Source organism: Akanthomyces muscarius, assembly GCF_028009165.1.
Source record: "Akanthomyces muscarius strain Ve6 chromosome Unknown contig_18, whole genome shotgun sequence".
Taxonomy (NCBI): domain Eukaryota; kingdom Fungi; phylum Ascomycota; class Sordariomycetes; order Hypocreales; family Cordycipitaceae; genus Akanthomyces; species Akanthomyces muscarius.
In genome coordinates, this window is record NW_026611618.1 from 134,485 (window position 1) to 151,244 (window position 16,760).

General features: G+C 51.3%; 6 protein-coding genes across 7 annotated transcripts; 3 read left to right on the top strand and 3 right to left on the bottom strand.

Moving 5' to 3' along the window:
- Nucleotides 1-45: 45 nt before the first annotated feature.
- On the bottom strand, nucleotides 46-2,727 carry LMH87_008512 (uncharacterized protein; the record flags this gene model as incomplete). The annotated part of the gene is made up of 6 exons (XM_056201693.1): nucleotides 46-539; nucleotides 589-784; nucleotides 846-1,414; nucleotides 1,471-1,785; nucleotides 1,841-2,338; nucleotides 2,406-2,727. 6 exons carry the CDS (start codon nucleotides 2,725-2,727, stop codon nucleotides 46-48), a joined length of 2,394 nt encoding a protein of 797 aa, XP_056056330.1.
- Nucleotides 2,728-5,066: 2,339 nt separating this feature from the next.
- LMH87_008513 (uncharacterized protein) lies at nucleotides 5,067-7,007 on the bottom strand (the record flags this gene model as incomplete). Of its 2 annotated transcripts, XM_056201694.1 has the most annotated exons (6): nucleotides 5,067-5,106; nucleotides 5,164-5,903; nucleotides 5,952-6,026; nucleotides 6,083-6,678; nucleotides 6,748-6,765; nucleotides 6,896-7,007. In XM_056201694.1, the coding sequence occupies 6 exons, from the start codon at nucleotides 7,005-7,007 to the stop codon at nucleotides 5,067-5,069; spliced, it is 1,581 nt and encodes a 526-aa protein (XP_056056331.1). The 2 variants fall into 2 exon arrangements, with proteins under 2 accessions (XP_056056331.1, XP_056056332.1); XM_056201695.1 differs by lacking the exon at nucleotides 5,067-5,106 and having other exon boundaries at nucleotides 5,133-5,903.
- A 1,085-nt stretch (nucleotides 7,008-8,092) lies between these two features.
- On the top strand, nucleotides 8,093-9,331 carry LMH87_008514 (uncharacterized protein; the record flags this gene model as incomplete). Its single annotated transcript, XM_056201696.1, has 2 exons — nucleotides 8,093-8,159; nucleotides 8,226-9,331. The coding sequence occupies 2 exons, from the start codon at nucleotides 8,093-8,095 to the stop codon at nucleotides 9,329-9,331; spliced, it is 1,173 nt and encodes a 390-aa protein (XP_056056333.1).
- A 2,905-nt stretch (nucleotides 9,332-12,236) lies between these two features.
- LMH87_008515 (uncharacterized protein) lies at nucleotides 12,237-12,595 on the top strand (the record flags this gene model as incomplete). Its single annotated transcript, XM_056201697.1, has 2 exons — nucleotides 12,237-12,417; nucleotides 12,489-12,595. 2 exons carry the CDS (start codon nucleotides 12,237-12,239, stop codon nucleotides 12,593-12,595), a joined length of 288 nt encoding a protein of 95 aa, XP_056056334.1.
- A 103-nt stretch (nucleotides 12,596-12,698) lies between these two features.
- LMH87_008516 (uncharacterized protein) lies at nucleotides 12,699-14,517 on the top strand (the record flags this gene model as incomplete). The annotated part of the gene is made up of 3 exons (XM_056201698.1): nucleotides 12,699-13,069; nucleotides 13,115-13,749; nucleotides 13,805-14,517. The coding sequence occupies 3 exons, from the start codon at nucleotides 12,699-12,701 to the stop codon at nucleotides 14,515-14,517; spliced, it is 1,719 nt and encodes a 572-aa protein (XP_056056335.1).
- A 343-nt stretch (nucleotides 14,518-14,860) lies between these two features.
- LMH87_008517 (uncharacterized protein) lies at nucleotides 14,861-16,149 on the bottom strand (the record flags this gene model as incomplete). Its single annotated transcript, XM_056201699.1, has 2 exons — nucleotides 14,861-15,888; nucleotides 16,053-16,149. The coding sequence occupies 2 exons, from the start codon at nucleotides 16,147-16,149 to the stop codon at nucleotides 14,861-14,863; spliced, it is 1,125 nt and encodes a 374-aa protein (XP_056056336.1).
- Between the last annotated feature and the right edge of the window lie 611 nt (nucleotides 16,150-16,760).

Genomic DNA, 16,760 nt, shown 5'->3' on the forward strand with positions numbered 1-16,760 from the left:
AAATCGATATGTGGCAAGTTCCCAGCCATGACGGTAGAGAGTTCATTATTGCACGTTGTTCTGCTTGCGGCCCTTGATATCATAGCGGTCGAGCTCCATGACCTTGTTCCAAGCCTTGATGAAGTCATTTGCGAACTTCTGCTTCGCATCACTGGAGGCATATACTTCAGCCACGGCGCGAAGCTCAGGATGGGAGCTGAAAATGAGATCCGCACGAGTTGCCGTGTACTTCAACTTTCCACTTTCGCTATCCTTTGACTCATAAAGCTCCTCGTTGCTGTTCGCCACTGGTGTCCATGTGTTCGAAATGTCAAGGAGTTGCACAAAATAGTCGTTGGTGAGTTTGCCCGGGCAGTCGGTTAGAATACCATGCTTCGAACCATCAAAATTGGCATCGAGGGCACGAAGTCCACCAACGAGAACAGTCAGCTCAGGTGGGCTCAAAGTCAGGAGAGCGGCCTTGTCAACAAGCAACTCTTCAGTAAGAGCGCGGCTAGTGCCCTTGCCATAATTGCGGAATCCATCGGCCTGGGGTTCAACTATAGAACTGTTAGAGAGACGTAGGCTAGACAGAATGATCATACTTACGGAAAGAGAAAGATTTCTCGTCAGTTTGGTTCTGAGTTGCATCAACACGACCGGGAGTGAAGGGAACGGTGACGTTGAAACCAGCGTCAGTGGCGGCCTTTTCGACAGCAGCTGTGCCACCAAGAACAATGAGATCAGCGAGAGAGACCTGCTTGTTCTTGTTGTTTGAGTTGAACTTTTCCATGACTCCTTGCAGCTGAGGTTTCTGAGCATTAGCTTCTGGGGTAATGCGTGAAAATGCAGTGAAATGTACTTACAGCGCTGACGACAGTCTTCAGACGATCGGGGTTGTTGACGGCGAAGCTGCTCTGGGGTTTCAAAGCGATTCGGGCGCCGTTGGCGCCGCCTCTCTTGTCGGAGATACGGAAGGTCGAGGCTGAGCCCCAAGCAGTAGTTACCAGGTTGGAAATGTTCAATCCAGAGGCTGACAGGATCTCTTTCTTGAGCTGCGTCACATCAGCATCATCAATAGTATGCTCACTTGCAACAGGAAGAGGGTCCTGCCAGATAAGAGGAGCTTTTTGAGGGATTTCAGGACCCAGATAGCGTGCCAGTGGGCCCATGTCACGGTGAAGAAGCTTGTACCAGGCAAGAGCAAACTTTTCTGTGAAATACTCAAAATCGTGGAGAAATGTCTCTGAAATGTTTTTGTAAGTGGGATCGTATCGGAGGGCAAGGTCGCTCGTCAGCATGGTAGGCTTGTGGAATTTGTGCGGATCGAATGGATCGGGGTAAGAAGCGTTAGCACCAGTGGCCTCCCACTGCTTAGCACCGCCAGGGCTCGTAACGATAGTCCAATTATGGCTCAGAAGGGAGAAGATGAAATCTGCTAGTCATTAGTGTCGGAAGGATAGCAGGCGGGTTATGGTGACGAAAACCTACCATTTGCCCACTTAGTTGGGGTACGCGACCAGATCACCTCCAGACCACTGGTATAGCTGTAGTTGCCAACACCAGACTTGAAGCTGTTCTTCCAGCCGAGACCTTGCTGCTCGAGAGGAGCGGCATTGGGTTCTGACCCAATGTTGTCGCCAGAAACGGCGCCATGTGTCTTGCCAAAGGCATGGCCGCCAGCAATAAGAGCGACAGTCTCCTCATCGTCCATGCCCATGCGTCCAAAAGTCATGCGGATATCTTTGGCAGAAGCCTTGGGGTCTGGGGTACCATCAGGGCCCTCGGGGTTCACATAGATTAGGCCTAGGAAGGCTGTGAGTACATCTTGCTGACTAGCCAGTTTCCTTTCTCAACTTACCAAGATTGGAGGCCGCCAAGGGGCTCTCTAGCTTATCGGCGCGTTCGTTGATGTCGGTACTGGCGTTGTAGCGGTCCGCGCTACTTTTCTTGCTGGGGAAGAATTCTTGCTCGCTGCCCCAGTAGATGCCTTCATCCGACTGCCATGTGTCGACGCGACCGAACGCGAATCCATAGGTCGGAAAACCCATGTTCTCCATACCGACGTTGCCGGCATAAACGAAGAGATCGGCCCAGGACAGTCCGCTCCCATACTTTTGTTTGATCGGCCACAAGAGTCGACGGGCTTTGTCCAGACTCGCATTGTCTGGCCAGCTATTGAGGGGGGCAAAGCGCTGCTGGCCCATCCCGGCTCCGCCACGACCATCTATCATGCGATAGGTACCAGCATTGTGCCAAGAGAGACGAATCCAAAAAGGGCCATAGTTTCCAAAATCCGCAGGCCAAAATTTCTGAGAGTCCGTCTGCAGCTTGGTCAGGTCTTTCTTGAGTTGCGCGACTATTTTGGAAGAATTGAGTTAGATTAGCAGCGCTCGCATTAGTTCAGTATTTGCGCAGTTGCTTACCGTCGACCTTGGTAAAGGCAGAAGCGTAGTCGAAGTCTGCATCGAGTGGGCTCGTCTTGTCGGCATTCTGGCGAAGAACTCCCAAGTTGAGCTCACAGGGCCAAAAATCGGTGCTTCGTGTACCACCGCCAGCCACCTTGCTCTTTTGCGGGCATCGTCCAAAGTCGGGCCCATCAGGGCTCGCACGGCCCTCGACGATGGCTTCAGGGTGGTATACGGGAACAGCATCGTGTGCCTGATTTCCTTGGATGTATGGGCAGGATACTGCAGTCGTGAGCGGCAGCACGCTCACTGCGAGCGCCAAAAGACTGGGGGATGGCATTGCAGATAGCGGAGTTGTAGAGACAACCTATATCAATTGACGGTCGTACAGTTGCCTTCAATACTCAACAGAATGCCCCAGTCTGGTGGGCAGCATGATTCTATATACTCCGACTCGACAGCAGAAGAAACCCGGTTTAATGCATCTACGGATGGGCTGATGGGTACATGGATTGCTGTGTGCGCCCGCAATGACTCTGTTGAGAGGGGATTCCAAATGACCCTGCAGCATCGGCATCCCACACAGCACCCTGCAGACCAAAACATGACTCCACCAACCTAGAAAGGTGGTCGTGTACAGAGCTGCATGTGCGCGATATCACACTTTCAGGGCGCTAAAGCCAGAAATAGCAGCCATCTCCGTAGCCAAGGATGTGAAATTCAGCGGCAGTCACTACTGCTTATCGTGCATGGGGCAATGGGAGCCTCTGGCGGGCAAACACCCTAAAACAAGTCAGTGTCCGGCTCAATGTTAACATAATTTTCTTCTTCGAAAAGCTGCGTCCTGGTTCCGTGCGGCAGCTCCCAACGGCCCCTCTGCGGGCGTGGCTGGTAAGATCCCCACTGCTGGATCTGGAATCAGGCAGAAGAATAAAATCCCCATCCAGAGGCTGCCACAGGGCCAGGTCAAGGAGGGGAACTGCTTGTTAATGAGAGCATCACCATTATTCCAAGGCGTGTCAAACGCTGCTCCTGTATTCGTGCATGTAAACTTCGTGCGAGTTCACAAGGGAACTGTGATCAACCAAGACTATCACAACGGATATCACACTTGTGCTCTGTGCCTGTAGCATTGCTGTGGATCGGTGTGCTTGGCCACCGTCCAGCGAGGTACTTCATACATTTACCAGTAATGCTCGGCCATCGGCCGCAACGGTGCTCTGGGCGAGGAAGAGTAGCCACAACAGAACGACAGAAATTAACCTCCCGTGCAGGAGGGATCAGGTCCCGTTGACGCCACCGACCCGCTGATTAATCTAGGCTGTAGCCATATGGGACGCACGTTATTGGCTACTGCATAAAAAATGCAAAGACTAGAATAGACTATGCGTTTAGACCCTTGATTCCCCAGAAGCCGTACGGAACACGGCTGGAATTGATTCCTCAAATCAGCACTACGCGATTGTAAGCGAGACTCGGGAAAACGGCACACTCACGTCGACAGGACATATATACGAGTGTAGAAATGATTCCACACCTGGGTGCTGATGAATATTGGTTCTACAGGATAGGGTAGGTGGTGTGGCGAATTGTTGCTTTTCTTGGTCACATTTTGCAGGCCTCACACAATGTCACAGACCGTGTATGCGATACTTGAATAATGTCACCTGGTCGCCCTGGCCAACCAAATACCCTGCGGTTCTCTTGGCGACACAGCGAGTCCTACCCGTAATAAAGCCTCTGCCACTGCGCTCTCCCAACCAATGTTCTTGTGCCGTGCATCTTGGCATTGAATACGGACCTAGTGAAGCGCAATCAGTTCCTTCGCATGCGAGCGTTGCGCACTCGTTCTTATACTAGCAACGAGATTGGAGTCGCTGTCGTAAACGGCGTCCTCGATTGGTTGAATCGGATGGCAAGACGGGTGGCGCAGAAATAGAGTGATGCACGCTGCAATCATCACACCACTTCCGCGGCTGAGGCCGGCGCATGTGGAGCCATTAGTCCGTCACACAGGCGGTTCGCCATCCCATTGGCAGTCACTCAATACCCTGTGGTAGATTAGAACACCATCAGAAAATCAGAAAATCAGTCGACTGATGTAAAAGGCTCTTTGAGACAGGGGCGGGGCAATTGTAGAAGGGCTCGGCAGGCGCCCTAAATGGCGCGGACACCGGCATGCATAGACTCTGTGGGCACCGCCATTAATCAAGTGGCACTAGAATTGAGGCTAAAAAAGAATCGACCGCGTGCATGCTATCCTTAGCTGATAGGGTGTTTGACTTGCATGAAACACGTGGAGTTAAAGACCACATATTTTTGTTATCTGCTGTCAGTTTTTGCATAGATCAGCACTACCCTTGCTCTTAAAGCCAGGAGGCTAAGAATCGAACTAAAATTTCAGCAGGCTCTAGCGAATACGTCATAAGTATGTTTCTCGTCGCATGATGGGCTTGTGGGGGCGGTGCCTTCGTGCTTCGACAGAGCTGGAGGAAGTACGAATAGAAATAGTGAAGACTCTCGGACACTACGTGCAGATATCAAGACATGACAATTTGTGATAGCTGATTCCGTTGGATGTATGATAAGTGGCTCGGTCAACACCGCTCTCACTTGCGACATTTATGGGAAAGACGAAGAATAATAGGATCAGCTCACAGAAGGGATGCCAATCGGTGGTCAACACTGCAGTTGCTTTTTGTCACAATACATCGACAAACTATATGATCTGTTTGAGTCTCTGATTTATTTGGCTGACGTTATCTCCATGACATACTCGCCCAATTTGAACCCTTTTTTTGCTGTGAGCTTCGAAAGTACCCAGCGGAGCCATTGTAAAACATCGGGATAGTTTTGCAGGTGGTGAGAGGCCACGCGAAGCGGAAACATCAGGACCAGCGTGCCCAGGCTATCGGTGTCGCCTTGTACCAAATATTGCACGGTGCGGCAAATTTCCAGAGCAAAGTCATTGGTGTTTCCTCGCCCCGGAGGGAGAAGCGCATTTGGGAATGGACCCGACTTGTTGCCGCTGGTAGCCCCCAGTACGGTGTCAGGCGATAGTCCAACGTCATCTGTGAGCTCCCACAACAGGAGCCGTATCACATTGAAGTATATTGCGTCAGTGGCGCGATCGAAATTGGAGAAGTGAAGCACGGTCGCAAATGGCAGGGGATTGGACTCGCCCGCCGCATCCTTCAAAGCTGGCGTCACTGGGACTTCCCAGCAGACATTCGGATATTCATCCTCCCAGCTCCAGCGAAGAAAATCTGTTTCCATGTATGCGTTGACGATTTTGTTACGCAGCAGTCTGAGGTCCTGCTTTTGCTCCGCGTGGTTCGAAGATGAAAGTGCCGTTAATCGTCTAGCATCTTCCATGAAGCCAGGAATGTCGCAAAAGATGTCCTGCAGTAGGATAGTGACGGGTTTCGGAAGGGGTTCCAACTCCGCCCATGGCACCACTTTCCAATCGTGTCTTTCCAGAAACGTGCGTTTCTTGGTCGCAATAGCGGCAGTAGCCTATGCCATGTTAATCAGAAGTCGCGTAGCGAAAGGAGAATCACAGACAATAAAGAGTCGGTTGGAGTAGAATAGTCGCCGAGCAGACATTCCCTGGAAAGCATTAGGACCGAGTGATTCTGTCTATTGGTCAATTTATTAGCATCGCAAATCGTCACCGGTGTTGAAAAGTCCCTTACCAAGGCAGAGAGGCCTCGAGAGTGCTCCAACCAGCTCATTGGTGTCGACGCCGTCATCATCTCGTAGATGCCAAGAAAGGTAGAACTCCAAAGATTCATGTATGAGCGAGCCCCAATTTCCTCCTTTTCCATATTCTGGAGATCACTTTGCAATCGCTTTAGTCCCCGCCCATATAATACGGCCGAATGCTGAATCAGAGCTTCATCGAAATGCATGCGCCCAAAAAGTGCCTCTGCTACGCTGAGGCCCGAAGTGTAAGCTGTCGACTGACGGTCTCCTGCTAAAAATATGCCCGCAAAAGTAGGCGCATCCGTAGATCCAGGTGTATTGCCCTCCACGATAGCCTGGAACTTCAAAAGCAGATGAGAAATGACTATGCCGTCACGGAAACCATCCAGCTTCATGATCGGTGGTATACTCGATCTAGTTATCAAATTGAAAGCTGAAAATCCAGACGACATGTACGAGTTCGATAAGGTTGCCGACGACGTGGCGGCGTACGTTGAGATGGCTTGCGTCTCCTGGGGCTTGGCGACAACGGAGGAGGAGTGTAAGCCAGTAGATGGTGAGCCCTTACGACTCGCGAAGCCCGGACCTGAATGGACAAATATGCGCGGCTCATCATAACCTAAACAATTATGAAAACCATTGCGACAGCGCTCACATATTGGTCGAGCCTCATCTGAGCAGATCTAGTCAGCCTTTGGCCCATGCACAAGTTGAACAGATCTGGATCTGCAGTCGCGGAGATGGATACGGGGTAATGCGGCACGGTGGCAAAGAGTGTCATCGTGGTATAAATCTACACATACCGCACTTCACTTTGCGCTTGCGGCACGTCAAGCACCCCTTGCTGCGTCGACTTCGTCGCGGGGCAGAGTCGAAGCCATCTTCGGTGGTTCCGAATTGGATTATTCCATCCATGTTACCAGAGCAAGGACTGAAATGTACCCGGACCGTTGGAACGTGGCAGAAAACTGCGAGAAGGCGTGCATGCGATAGAAATGGCCAAGTCAGCCTCCGGTCGGAACAGTGTTACGGCGATCGGAGGGTGGCCCTACACCTGCCAATGCCTAGGCGGCATGGGCGGGTCGTGTACGCCTCACCTGGAAATACGGCACTTGCCCCTGCTCTTGATTCGACATTCTGGCGGGTGGGCCGTTGCTGACGCCCTTCCATTGCCACCCGATTGAACCGTAACTACGGATACTGCTCTGTCAACGCTGAGCCTCACACGGTCGCCCATCTCGCACTAGACTTCCCAAAGTAGAAAGGCTTCAACCCCGTAAACTTTCAGCACCAGCACCTCCTCTCGCTCCTGTCCGGATAAATAGCAAGTTTATCCTTCCACGCCTTCTTACTCTCTAGGCCTAGGCGATGATCGGTCACTGGCCAATTAGCGTGGTGCCCAGTATCTGACGTCGGAGGACGCAACGGGCGAAAGGGGGTGAGGGCTGATTGTCAATTCTCTAGGCAGCGCCCATCGTGGGAGGCGCGAGTTATGCCCGTTCGCACGGAAATAGCACGCTATTCCACAATAAGCATGCTGCCGCGAGGTGCTGGTGATGCGTCTGAAAGTGTTGCGCCTATACTCTCAAAGTTGGAAAAGTACTGCGAGCCTCAATGATATAAATCTTGTCGCTTTCCTGCTTTATCTCAATTTCTCTTTCTGTCATATATCCCAACCTCACTATCAGGCCGAATCGCACTCTATCTATTGTTGTTACTCGTACACTACCTATTCAGCCTCTAAAATGCAAGACCCACGACGCCCCATGCGTAGCGGCTGTGCTACTGATTCTCTGCGACACCGTTTAGAATATTCCGAGCGTTTTTGCCACACTCAAAATCGAACGGTCCCTCAAAGCCTAGGATCTAATCAACATCGGACGTGTTTTGGCGACAATCGCCATCCTGGGAATCACGGCGATCTCAGATCCGACTCAGACTTATCGCCTGAGCACGGCCACCAGCCAGCTTACACTGCGCATGCCTCATGCGCCCTACACATGCCAGATCCTGCAGTTTACCAGAATGTCTACCGGTCGCAATATTCCCAGGATTTCTCCATCCGCGGTAATTCCTACCAGCCGCAGTATCGCAGGGCTTCCACGCCTAACTCAGAGCTGGTCACATCTACAGTCGAAAAGTCATACGCTGATGGCCACAAGTCTCACTCTCTGGCTCAAGAAACCCAAGTACGGGCTTGCAGTCCGCCGCCAGCATACAACAGAGATGCATCCGTCGGCCTGCAGCCTTCGCCTCGCTCGTCGCGTACCTCTAGCTCAGCTGGCCAAAGAGAGACAGACGTGCGTCCAGCGACTTCGACCGGTCAGCTCGCCGACGGATACAAACTCATCGCTATACCCGCCACCTCTAAAAAGCTTGGCTCTCCATTTCTGAGAGCGTTCCCACCTGCTCTTCAACGCTACGGCATATCGCGCGATTGCTTCATCCAATTTATCGATCGCCTAAACCGCGCAACAATCGCCAGCCCTCCCATTCAGGTCTTGGGCCTGGCTGGCAACATTGTCAGCTTTGTGCCCCTGCAGACGGCGCAAGTTGTTGGCGGGGCTGTGAATCTTGCTGCTACGGTATCTACCGTCGTTGTCTCCAAGGGACGCACTGAAATGCTTCTCAAAGAGGCTAACAGCACTCTATTCCGAGCAGCCGGCCTAAAAGTCCAAGTTGCTAAGCTGGATGTTGTAGCCAAGCTGGGCAACATCCCCATCCTTAATACCGAGGGAAAAGTGGACAAAAAGTCAACTATATTGCTGCCTCTTGGGGAGGACCAGGAGCTTCACACCGTAAACGCCCAGGAGCGTCGCGTGCAAGCTCTCTCTCCCTGGCTGTCAGCCCTGGATGTGGAGTCGCTTCCCGAACTCGACCAGTCCACCAACTTGTTGGGCAAAATGCACGCCAAGGTCAGCGAGCGCCAACGCCGAAAGGAGGAGAAGAAGATGATCAAAGATCGCCAGAAGATGCAAAAAGGCTATGTCCAGGACATGACCAAGGAAGACGAAGAGTACGAGGAGAAAATGGAAAAATACGCTGCCAAAGAGAATAAGATTCAAGAAAAGGGGGGCAGGCATATGGTGAAACAGTTACGAGAGCTGGAGAAGAAGCGTGGAGAGCTGAATAAGGAGCATGACAAGGAGGTTCGCAAAATCGAAAAGGATCGCCGCAAGGACGATAAAGAAGAGGAGAGCATGAGAAAGATTTTGTTTCTTGTCATTCAAAAGATATAGGGATGTGGCGCAGTACCTGGCATGTTTGAGCATACTCGCAGCTACTTCGTTCATGTTGGTAGGTTGTCCAAGCTAATCAGTAGAATATCTTCAAATAAAGTCACCTTGTTAGTCCCTACAGGAGTCTTCATTAGTTCGTTATAGCACATGTTACCTTCCTGGTTATTAGCCCACTTACCTGCTTTATTCTCGGTCTGGAAGTCCCCGCTGTGCCGCTGTTGGAAGGCCCTGTTTCGTTGGCTTCGGCGAGGGCTCATGCAACCATTTCCGATTGCCGTAGCGCTAGTCTATAGCGGCACGATGTCCACTAAACTAGATGTCCTCCAGCGCCCCAAGCCCTGCTCAACTAGGTGCGGAGGGTGTTCGTACGTCCAAGGCTCAGCTCAGGTGGGAGCTGCTATGGTAGCCGCAGGTAAAACGTTAAACTAGAGCACTTGACCTGATAACTATTTGCGCCGTTTTCGAATGATCTTAGCATTTTGTTTCATTTTTTTTTTTAGATCGTTCCAGCTTACTCTCCAGCTCGCAAATTATGTCTGAGGTTTGACGGTTTGCCCAATGGCTGGGCCAAGGCGCACAACAGCCTTGTAGCTCTTGTTGTAAGTAAATAAGCTTGAGGTTACTTTCGGTCGCTGGAATATACTACAAAAACGTAATACTAAAAAGAGAGCTCTGAGCTAATGGCATTCGCCCAATCTGCGAGTGCGAAAAGAAGCTGCGGTCAGTACATGCTACGGACATACTCGAGAAAACAAGTTTCTTCTTCAGCATGAAACTCGGACGTAGTAAAGGTGAATTACGCTGTGTCAGTGCTGCTTACCTACGACAAAAAAATCGTCACGGCAATGATTGCCACTTTGTTCATTATTCCTTGTTCTACGACCTTCGAGCAGGGCTGGTGCGATTTGCTGTATAATTATACACCCGGTGTAGGCAATGCTGCGGCTCAATACCACCTTTTTGCGATCCATGTCTGTTCGCAGAGAAGAAATTATATAGTATATGACTTCTGAATCTAAGGGAAACTGGTCTCCACAGATTGGTAATTTATTATAACACCAACAGGCTGGCTTCCATTTCTCGGCCAACAGCTATCTGCATCAGCGAGATGTCGTTTGAATACTTGGGGTAAAGATATTAAAACGAGATTGGGCCATTTCCTCCTAGATTGGACGTATCGACAATTGCCTGCCAATTCTGCATTGGTGTAGTCGTGGGCTTGAAGATGGCTAAGTTCCTCGAAGAGTCGGGGCTGTGCATATTTGGAAATACTATATCCATCCGCCTGAATCGCATATCTGCCGGTCGTTGATGATCAAAATTACCTGTTATTTACTTTGCATATGCAGAACACTCTGTTCTATCTGCTTACGGGGTGAATGGTCAGGCCGGGTCTAGAGCCTCTGTTGCGACTCTCGAACAACCCAGTCGACCGCGATTCATAACAGTCGGTTATTTTGACAACTTGCAGTATTCTCGCCCCTAATCCAGCGTCTGACGCTGATTGGCCTTATAGTGAAGATTCTACGAGCTTCACAAGTTGCTAACGCATGATCAACTTCGAAAGTTCCGTTGAAGTGTCGGCGGTAGTAGAGGAAGTTCAAAAAAAAAAAGATTGGCATAGAAGGCGGTCCAAATCATCTAGCCGGAAACATAGAGATCAATGCTGAGTGAATTTACTCCTTCGACTACAATCGTTTTCTTTAGAGGCTTGATTCTGTATCTCGGCGTGCCTCCACGAAGAAGCCCGGTTTGTCATCTCTTGGGGAAGCCTGTCCCGCATGTCATAGCCCGGCGAGATAAAGAGCTGTTGATGCCAGGGTTTTACCTTAAATAATACTTGACGATAAAATAATTGAGCACGCTTCGGCTGTGGCCGGCAATAATGGGACATCTTTCACGGCTTGAAATGGCTGAAATATCGCAGTGGTACACTAAACCAGTCCAAATCGGTAACGAGAGCGAATTACCCGACTTTGCGAGACCAAAACACCCGATTTTAGACTAAAATCTTATAGCTCTGAAATCTATGAATAATGACGTCGTAGTGTATTTTCTCTTATTTGTTTCCTTTGTGCATATTCCCGTTGTTCCACATGCCGAGCGCCCCATAGATTATGACACAGCACCCACGCCCATCAAGGTGAACTTGGGCAACAAGACAGACTTCTTAGTGCCCGGCTGCTGTCGAATAGTAAAGTTGTAGTAAGAAAGTGACAGAGAATTGATATGTGATACATCTGCTCCGTAGAGTTCGATTCATTGATCCTTGAGGATCGACACAACTTCGCTCATTTTGGAAGTCGAGGGAACCGACTAGTACCAGTAAGGGCTCTCACCCCTCCTACACTGGCCTTCAACTCCCTGTCAAGTGGATAGAAACAACCTTCCTGTTTAGTCTATCATAAAGCGCAGATCTGGTTACGCAAATACGTTCCGTAACAATAACGTGTTTGACTGCCTTTAGAGGTTTCATTGGACATGCCCGTCTTGAAACAGCAAAGGCCGAAGTTCCGAAGCGTGACTAATGCTAGTCCAGAACAGGAAGCTCACCTTTGTCAACTAGTGCGATGTGCTGACTTCGACGTCGATTTGTAAACCAATTGGTCCGGTAACCTTCTGGGAAACAATCGCCAAGATTGTAAAGTGTCCCAGTGTCTCGCTATCCGTGATTATGGAGTATGGAGTATGTTGCTTGGCGCGCGAAACGCGGCGCTTGTCGCCCTTGAATGTTCCCATGTGACTCAATAAACATTACCTTTGGCAGGCACATACACCAGCTAGTACTTCTCGCAGGCGCTGGTTTCGACGGGGATTCCCGCCTGTAAAAGCATGAGGATTTCTATACATGAATACCGGCATTTTCGATCGAAAAAGTGCAGCGCAGACCTCAGATGATCGGCGGATGACGGTTTGCCCCAAGTCTAGCGCCGCAGCAGATTCGGGATTCTGGTTCGGGACGCCCCTGTTCAGTCCAGACGGATTTGCTAGCAGATGGGAAATTGGCGATGCTTCCGGGGGCGTGTTGGCCAGTGACAGGGTTGGAGAGCCGAAGCATTATCGTGCCCAGGCGGGAAAGCCTTTACGTAAGTATCTCGTCAACAGCCATGACCAAGTTCGTATGAGTGTTTACCGATCTGTGATGTGCACAAGCTAGGCTGTGCTGAGAGGGAGACAAAATCTGACGTGCGGGATCGGCCATCCAAGCCAAATGCTCAACAGGTCATGTTGGCTTTACGTGTTGAATTTACGTCTCTTCCTTAAGGGGGGATCTCAGGATGCCTGCGCTTATAAAAGAGACGGCTTCATCCGTCCTAGAATAGCACTTTCCGGTCACGCCAGACTTGACAACCTTTCTTCCCCCATCATGGTCAGCTTTTCCAACATCTGCATGGCTTTTGCCGCTGCCGCCGGAACTCGTGCAGTTCCCGCAACTGCCAACCACGGACCCCTTACTCTCTTCACCGAGCTGAAGCAGCAGCCTTCCATGTGGAAGTCGGAAGGTGCTGCGGACAAGGGCGTGATGATCACGGCTCAAATCGGTCTCAAGCAGAGCAATATTCCTGGCCTCCAGGCAAAGCTCCTCGACGTTTCCAACCCCGAAAGCCCCAACTACGGCAAGTGGCTTTCGCAGGAGGAAATCGCTGCTTTCACAGCTCCTGCGGCCGGCAATGTCGAGGCTGTCAAGGCTTGGCTCGCTGCCAATGACATCATGGAGACGACTCAGCCTACCAACGAGTAAGCAGCTGGTCTGCTAAAAAGATTCTGGCTAACGCTTCATAGCTGGATTGAATTCACCGTTCCTATTCACCAGATGGAGACGCTTCTTGACGCCGACTACCAGTGGTTCGCCCACATTACCTCTGATATCAAGGTCCCTCGCACTACCAAGTATTCCATCCCTCAGGGCCTCCACTCCGTGATTGACATGATCACGCCTACCACCGCTTTCTACAACAACATGGGAGCACATGCCCAAGAGATCCAGATGAGCGCCAACACCATCCACAGTCGCGCCAGCGGCTGCAAGGGCGACGGTTCAATCCAACCAAGCTGCATCAACTCAATCTACAATATAGACTACACCAGCAATGGCAGTCAACTCGTCGGCACCACTGGCCTCCTTGGTATTGGTGCCAACCATCAAGACTATGCTTCCTTTGGCCAGGCCTACGTTCCCGGCCTGAAAGATTTCCAAGACGTGACTGTCGGAAATGGCCCCAACAGCGGCAATGGTAGCGCTCTTGAAGGCAACCTCGACACCCAGCACATGGGCGGTATCAGCCACCCCAACCCTAGCGTTTATATTTCCGCTGGTCCGATTGGTGGAGATGCCAAGTCGTTCAACGATGCCATCAGCAACATTGCCAGCTACCTCAGCTCCACCTCGAATCCTCCCTCCGTCGTGTCTACCTCCTGTAAGTCTGCACCTGCAACAGTCCCTTACTCGCGCAGCACTGACATTTATTATAGATGGCGGCGAGGAGCAACTCCAAGACGCAAGTTACATGGACCGCCTCTGTAACGAGTTCATGAAGATTGGCTCCCGCGGAATCACGCTGACTGTCTCGTCTGGTGACCACGGCGTTGGTGGCAACGGCGAAAGCAGCTGCAACCAGGGCTTCTACGCTGTCTGGCCCGCTTCCTGCCCCTGGGTCACTGCTGTCGGTGGTACCCAGTTCAATGGCAACTCAGAAGAGGTTGCCAACTTTCAGCGACTGAACAAGAATGTAGAGTCGCCCGGCGGTGGCTACTCATGGCACTTTAGCGCCCCCGACTACAACAAGGACGCCACATCCGCATTTGCGACAGCTATTCAGAGCCAGGGTTACAAAGGCTACTTCAACGCGAACGGTCGTGGCTATCCTGACATCTCTCTTGTCAGTGTTGGCTACTCCACCTATGTGGACGGCAAGGTGCTAGGTGCTCTGGGTACTTCGGCTTCTTCCCCCGCTATTGGGGCCCTCGTGGGTGTCTTGAATGACTACCGCCAATCTAAGGGCCAGTCTACTCTTGGCTTCATCAACCCTCTCCTTTACTCTTCCAATGCTTCGGCTGCCATACGCGATGTTACGTCGGGTAACAACTTTGGTTGCGGAACGAAGGGTTATTACGCCAGTAGCGGCTGGGATGCGGCGTCTGGCTTAGGAACGCTGGACTTTGGTAAGCTTCGCGCTGTCATCTAGATGGCGTAAGAGCTGGCTCACTGGGAAGAGTTTGCATGCGAGGAGAATGAAGGGCTGGAATGCTATGAAAATACCGATATAGTAGCTCAAATCTCATAATACGACCTATTAAGAACCTTCGTTGTGGAGAACTCGTCGCCTTTGGCATTGCAGTGTCGGTAGAGTCATGCTGTCGTAAAATGCAATAGCCACGATGCTGAGCGAGAAGGCGCATAACATAGTGCCAAGTGATGTTAGACTATCCTAACAAACTAGCGAATGGACATTTTTAAGCCTGTCTCAGCCAAGGGCTTCCGCTCTCAGCGCAAGAGTGATAGCCGTGGTATTTGCACCCCTATCTGCCTTATGCAGTTACATCTTGTGGTCCGGTCGGCAACTTGCTACCAGCAATGTTGCACTGTCGGAACATTCGGACCTCATCCTCTGCAAATGCACCAACTACAGAGTGGATAAGACCACGGTTGTGGAAGATGACAAAGTCGCCCTCTTCCCAGTCGTGCGCGTAGACCATATTGGGTGCAATGCCGGGTCGCTGAAGACCATGGATCCGGGCCCTCACTTGCTCCAGGTCCTCAATGGTAGAGCCGTTCTGGAGATGCAACCTACGGATGGCGGCCGGGTGAACCTGTAGGGCGAGCTTTCCCGTCACTGGGTTGGTCCAGCATAGGGGTAGAGTTTGCACCTTGGCCCACTCCACAGGCGGCAGATCGGACAAGGGAAGCTCCTTACCCTCCGAGACTAGTCCGAGGCCATCGGAGCGGGACTTTGCATTGGACATCCAGATGTAGGGGTGAGGCGCGTACTCGACTTTGGTCGTGCGAGCAAACTCTTGGTCCTCGGGCGACAGGCTGTCGTACATTGTGTAGCCCGACACGAATGCCGTGGTACCCAGAGGTACGGTTTTCTCATCGCCACTACCATCGTCGTAGCGGACTGTTTGGTCACGACCACCTGGCACCCTGACAGCCATGAGCGTGGTTGCGACGGGCGGCGCCAGGCCATAAAGCGCCGCATCAATGTGCCATCTGTAGAACCTGGTCGCCACCAAATCATCTTCGTCAGGGACAATACTGGCGTGAAAACTCCGATGGTGTGGGTGCTTGAGTTGAAAATCCTTCAATCCCTCATACTCTGCCACGAAGCCGTTCCCAATCACCTGCACCTGTGGCTGGTGTGGGATGGTCTTGAGGTCCGGGTGCAGTACCGATCTCTTGGCGTCGATTGTCTTGCCATGTCCGTAGGCGCCTGCAGCTTCAGGGTCGAAGGCTTTGGTAATCTCATACTGCGCTTTGGCAGAGACATGCCCCTGGCCCTTGATGATAAGCACCTGATGGGTAAAAAGGGCATTGCGGATCACGTCAAAATCGCCATCTAGTGACCCTCCATGTTAGCGGCTTCTCATGGTGGTGCCTGCCAAGTAAACAGACAGACGAGTAGGGCTCAAGCTTACCAAAGGAGGTTACCGATTCAACGGGTATTCTCCCAGCAGTTCATAAGACAAGCTCGTCGGCTCATCAAATTGCCGAAATGCTCACCTCGCAGGTTGTCAATGTCTACACCAGAGACCACAGCACCAAAGTTGACACCTGATCCTGGCGTCTGCAGGAAAGGCTGGACAGTTGGAGACGACATGGTGATTATGCCGCGGGTCTGAGAAGTATGGAGGTCTGTATTTGGCGAGAATTCAATGAACAGCTGAGCGAGAGAGAATACTGGGCAAGAGCTCGGATTATATACGACTTTGGGTGGCACTGTGATTGGTGAGTCCCTTTGCTATCACACAGCCTGAAGATAAGCGCCCCGCAGGATTCGCCACTTGTGAGTGGTCACAGAAGCCTATGGTCGCGCAGTTGCGCCTCGACGGGGTGCCCAAAAGAAACGCGGCTTAAGTAGACGTAGCAGCTTATTACATCTTCTATCTTTTCTTGGTTTTTACTACCATACTCTATCTCTCCTACTCCCTTATGCTTTTCCCATTTTCCTGGCTTTCTTTTGATGCTCTCCTTTGTAATAATAAACACCCCGCCCACTAGCTTTTTTTCTTCCGGTACGTACCGTGACCCCTTTCGCTGACGAAGACAAGTTCCCTCACGCGAGCGCGAAAACATAATGGGCACCACATAGGTGGCATGTATTGTGTATTCTCAAGGACATGGTGATTAGTTGGACTGACATAAGCAGGTCCTAGATCAAATAACCCGAAAAGGCCGCAGCTTGTTGGGTGCGGACAGGGAAGCACCTGC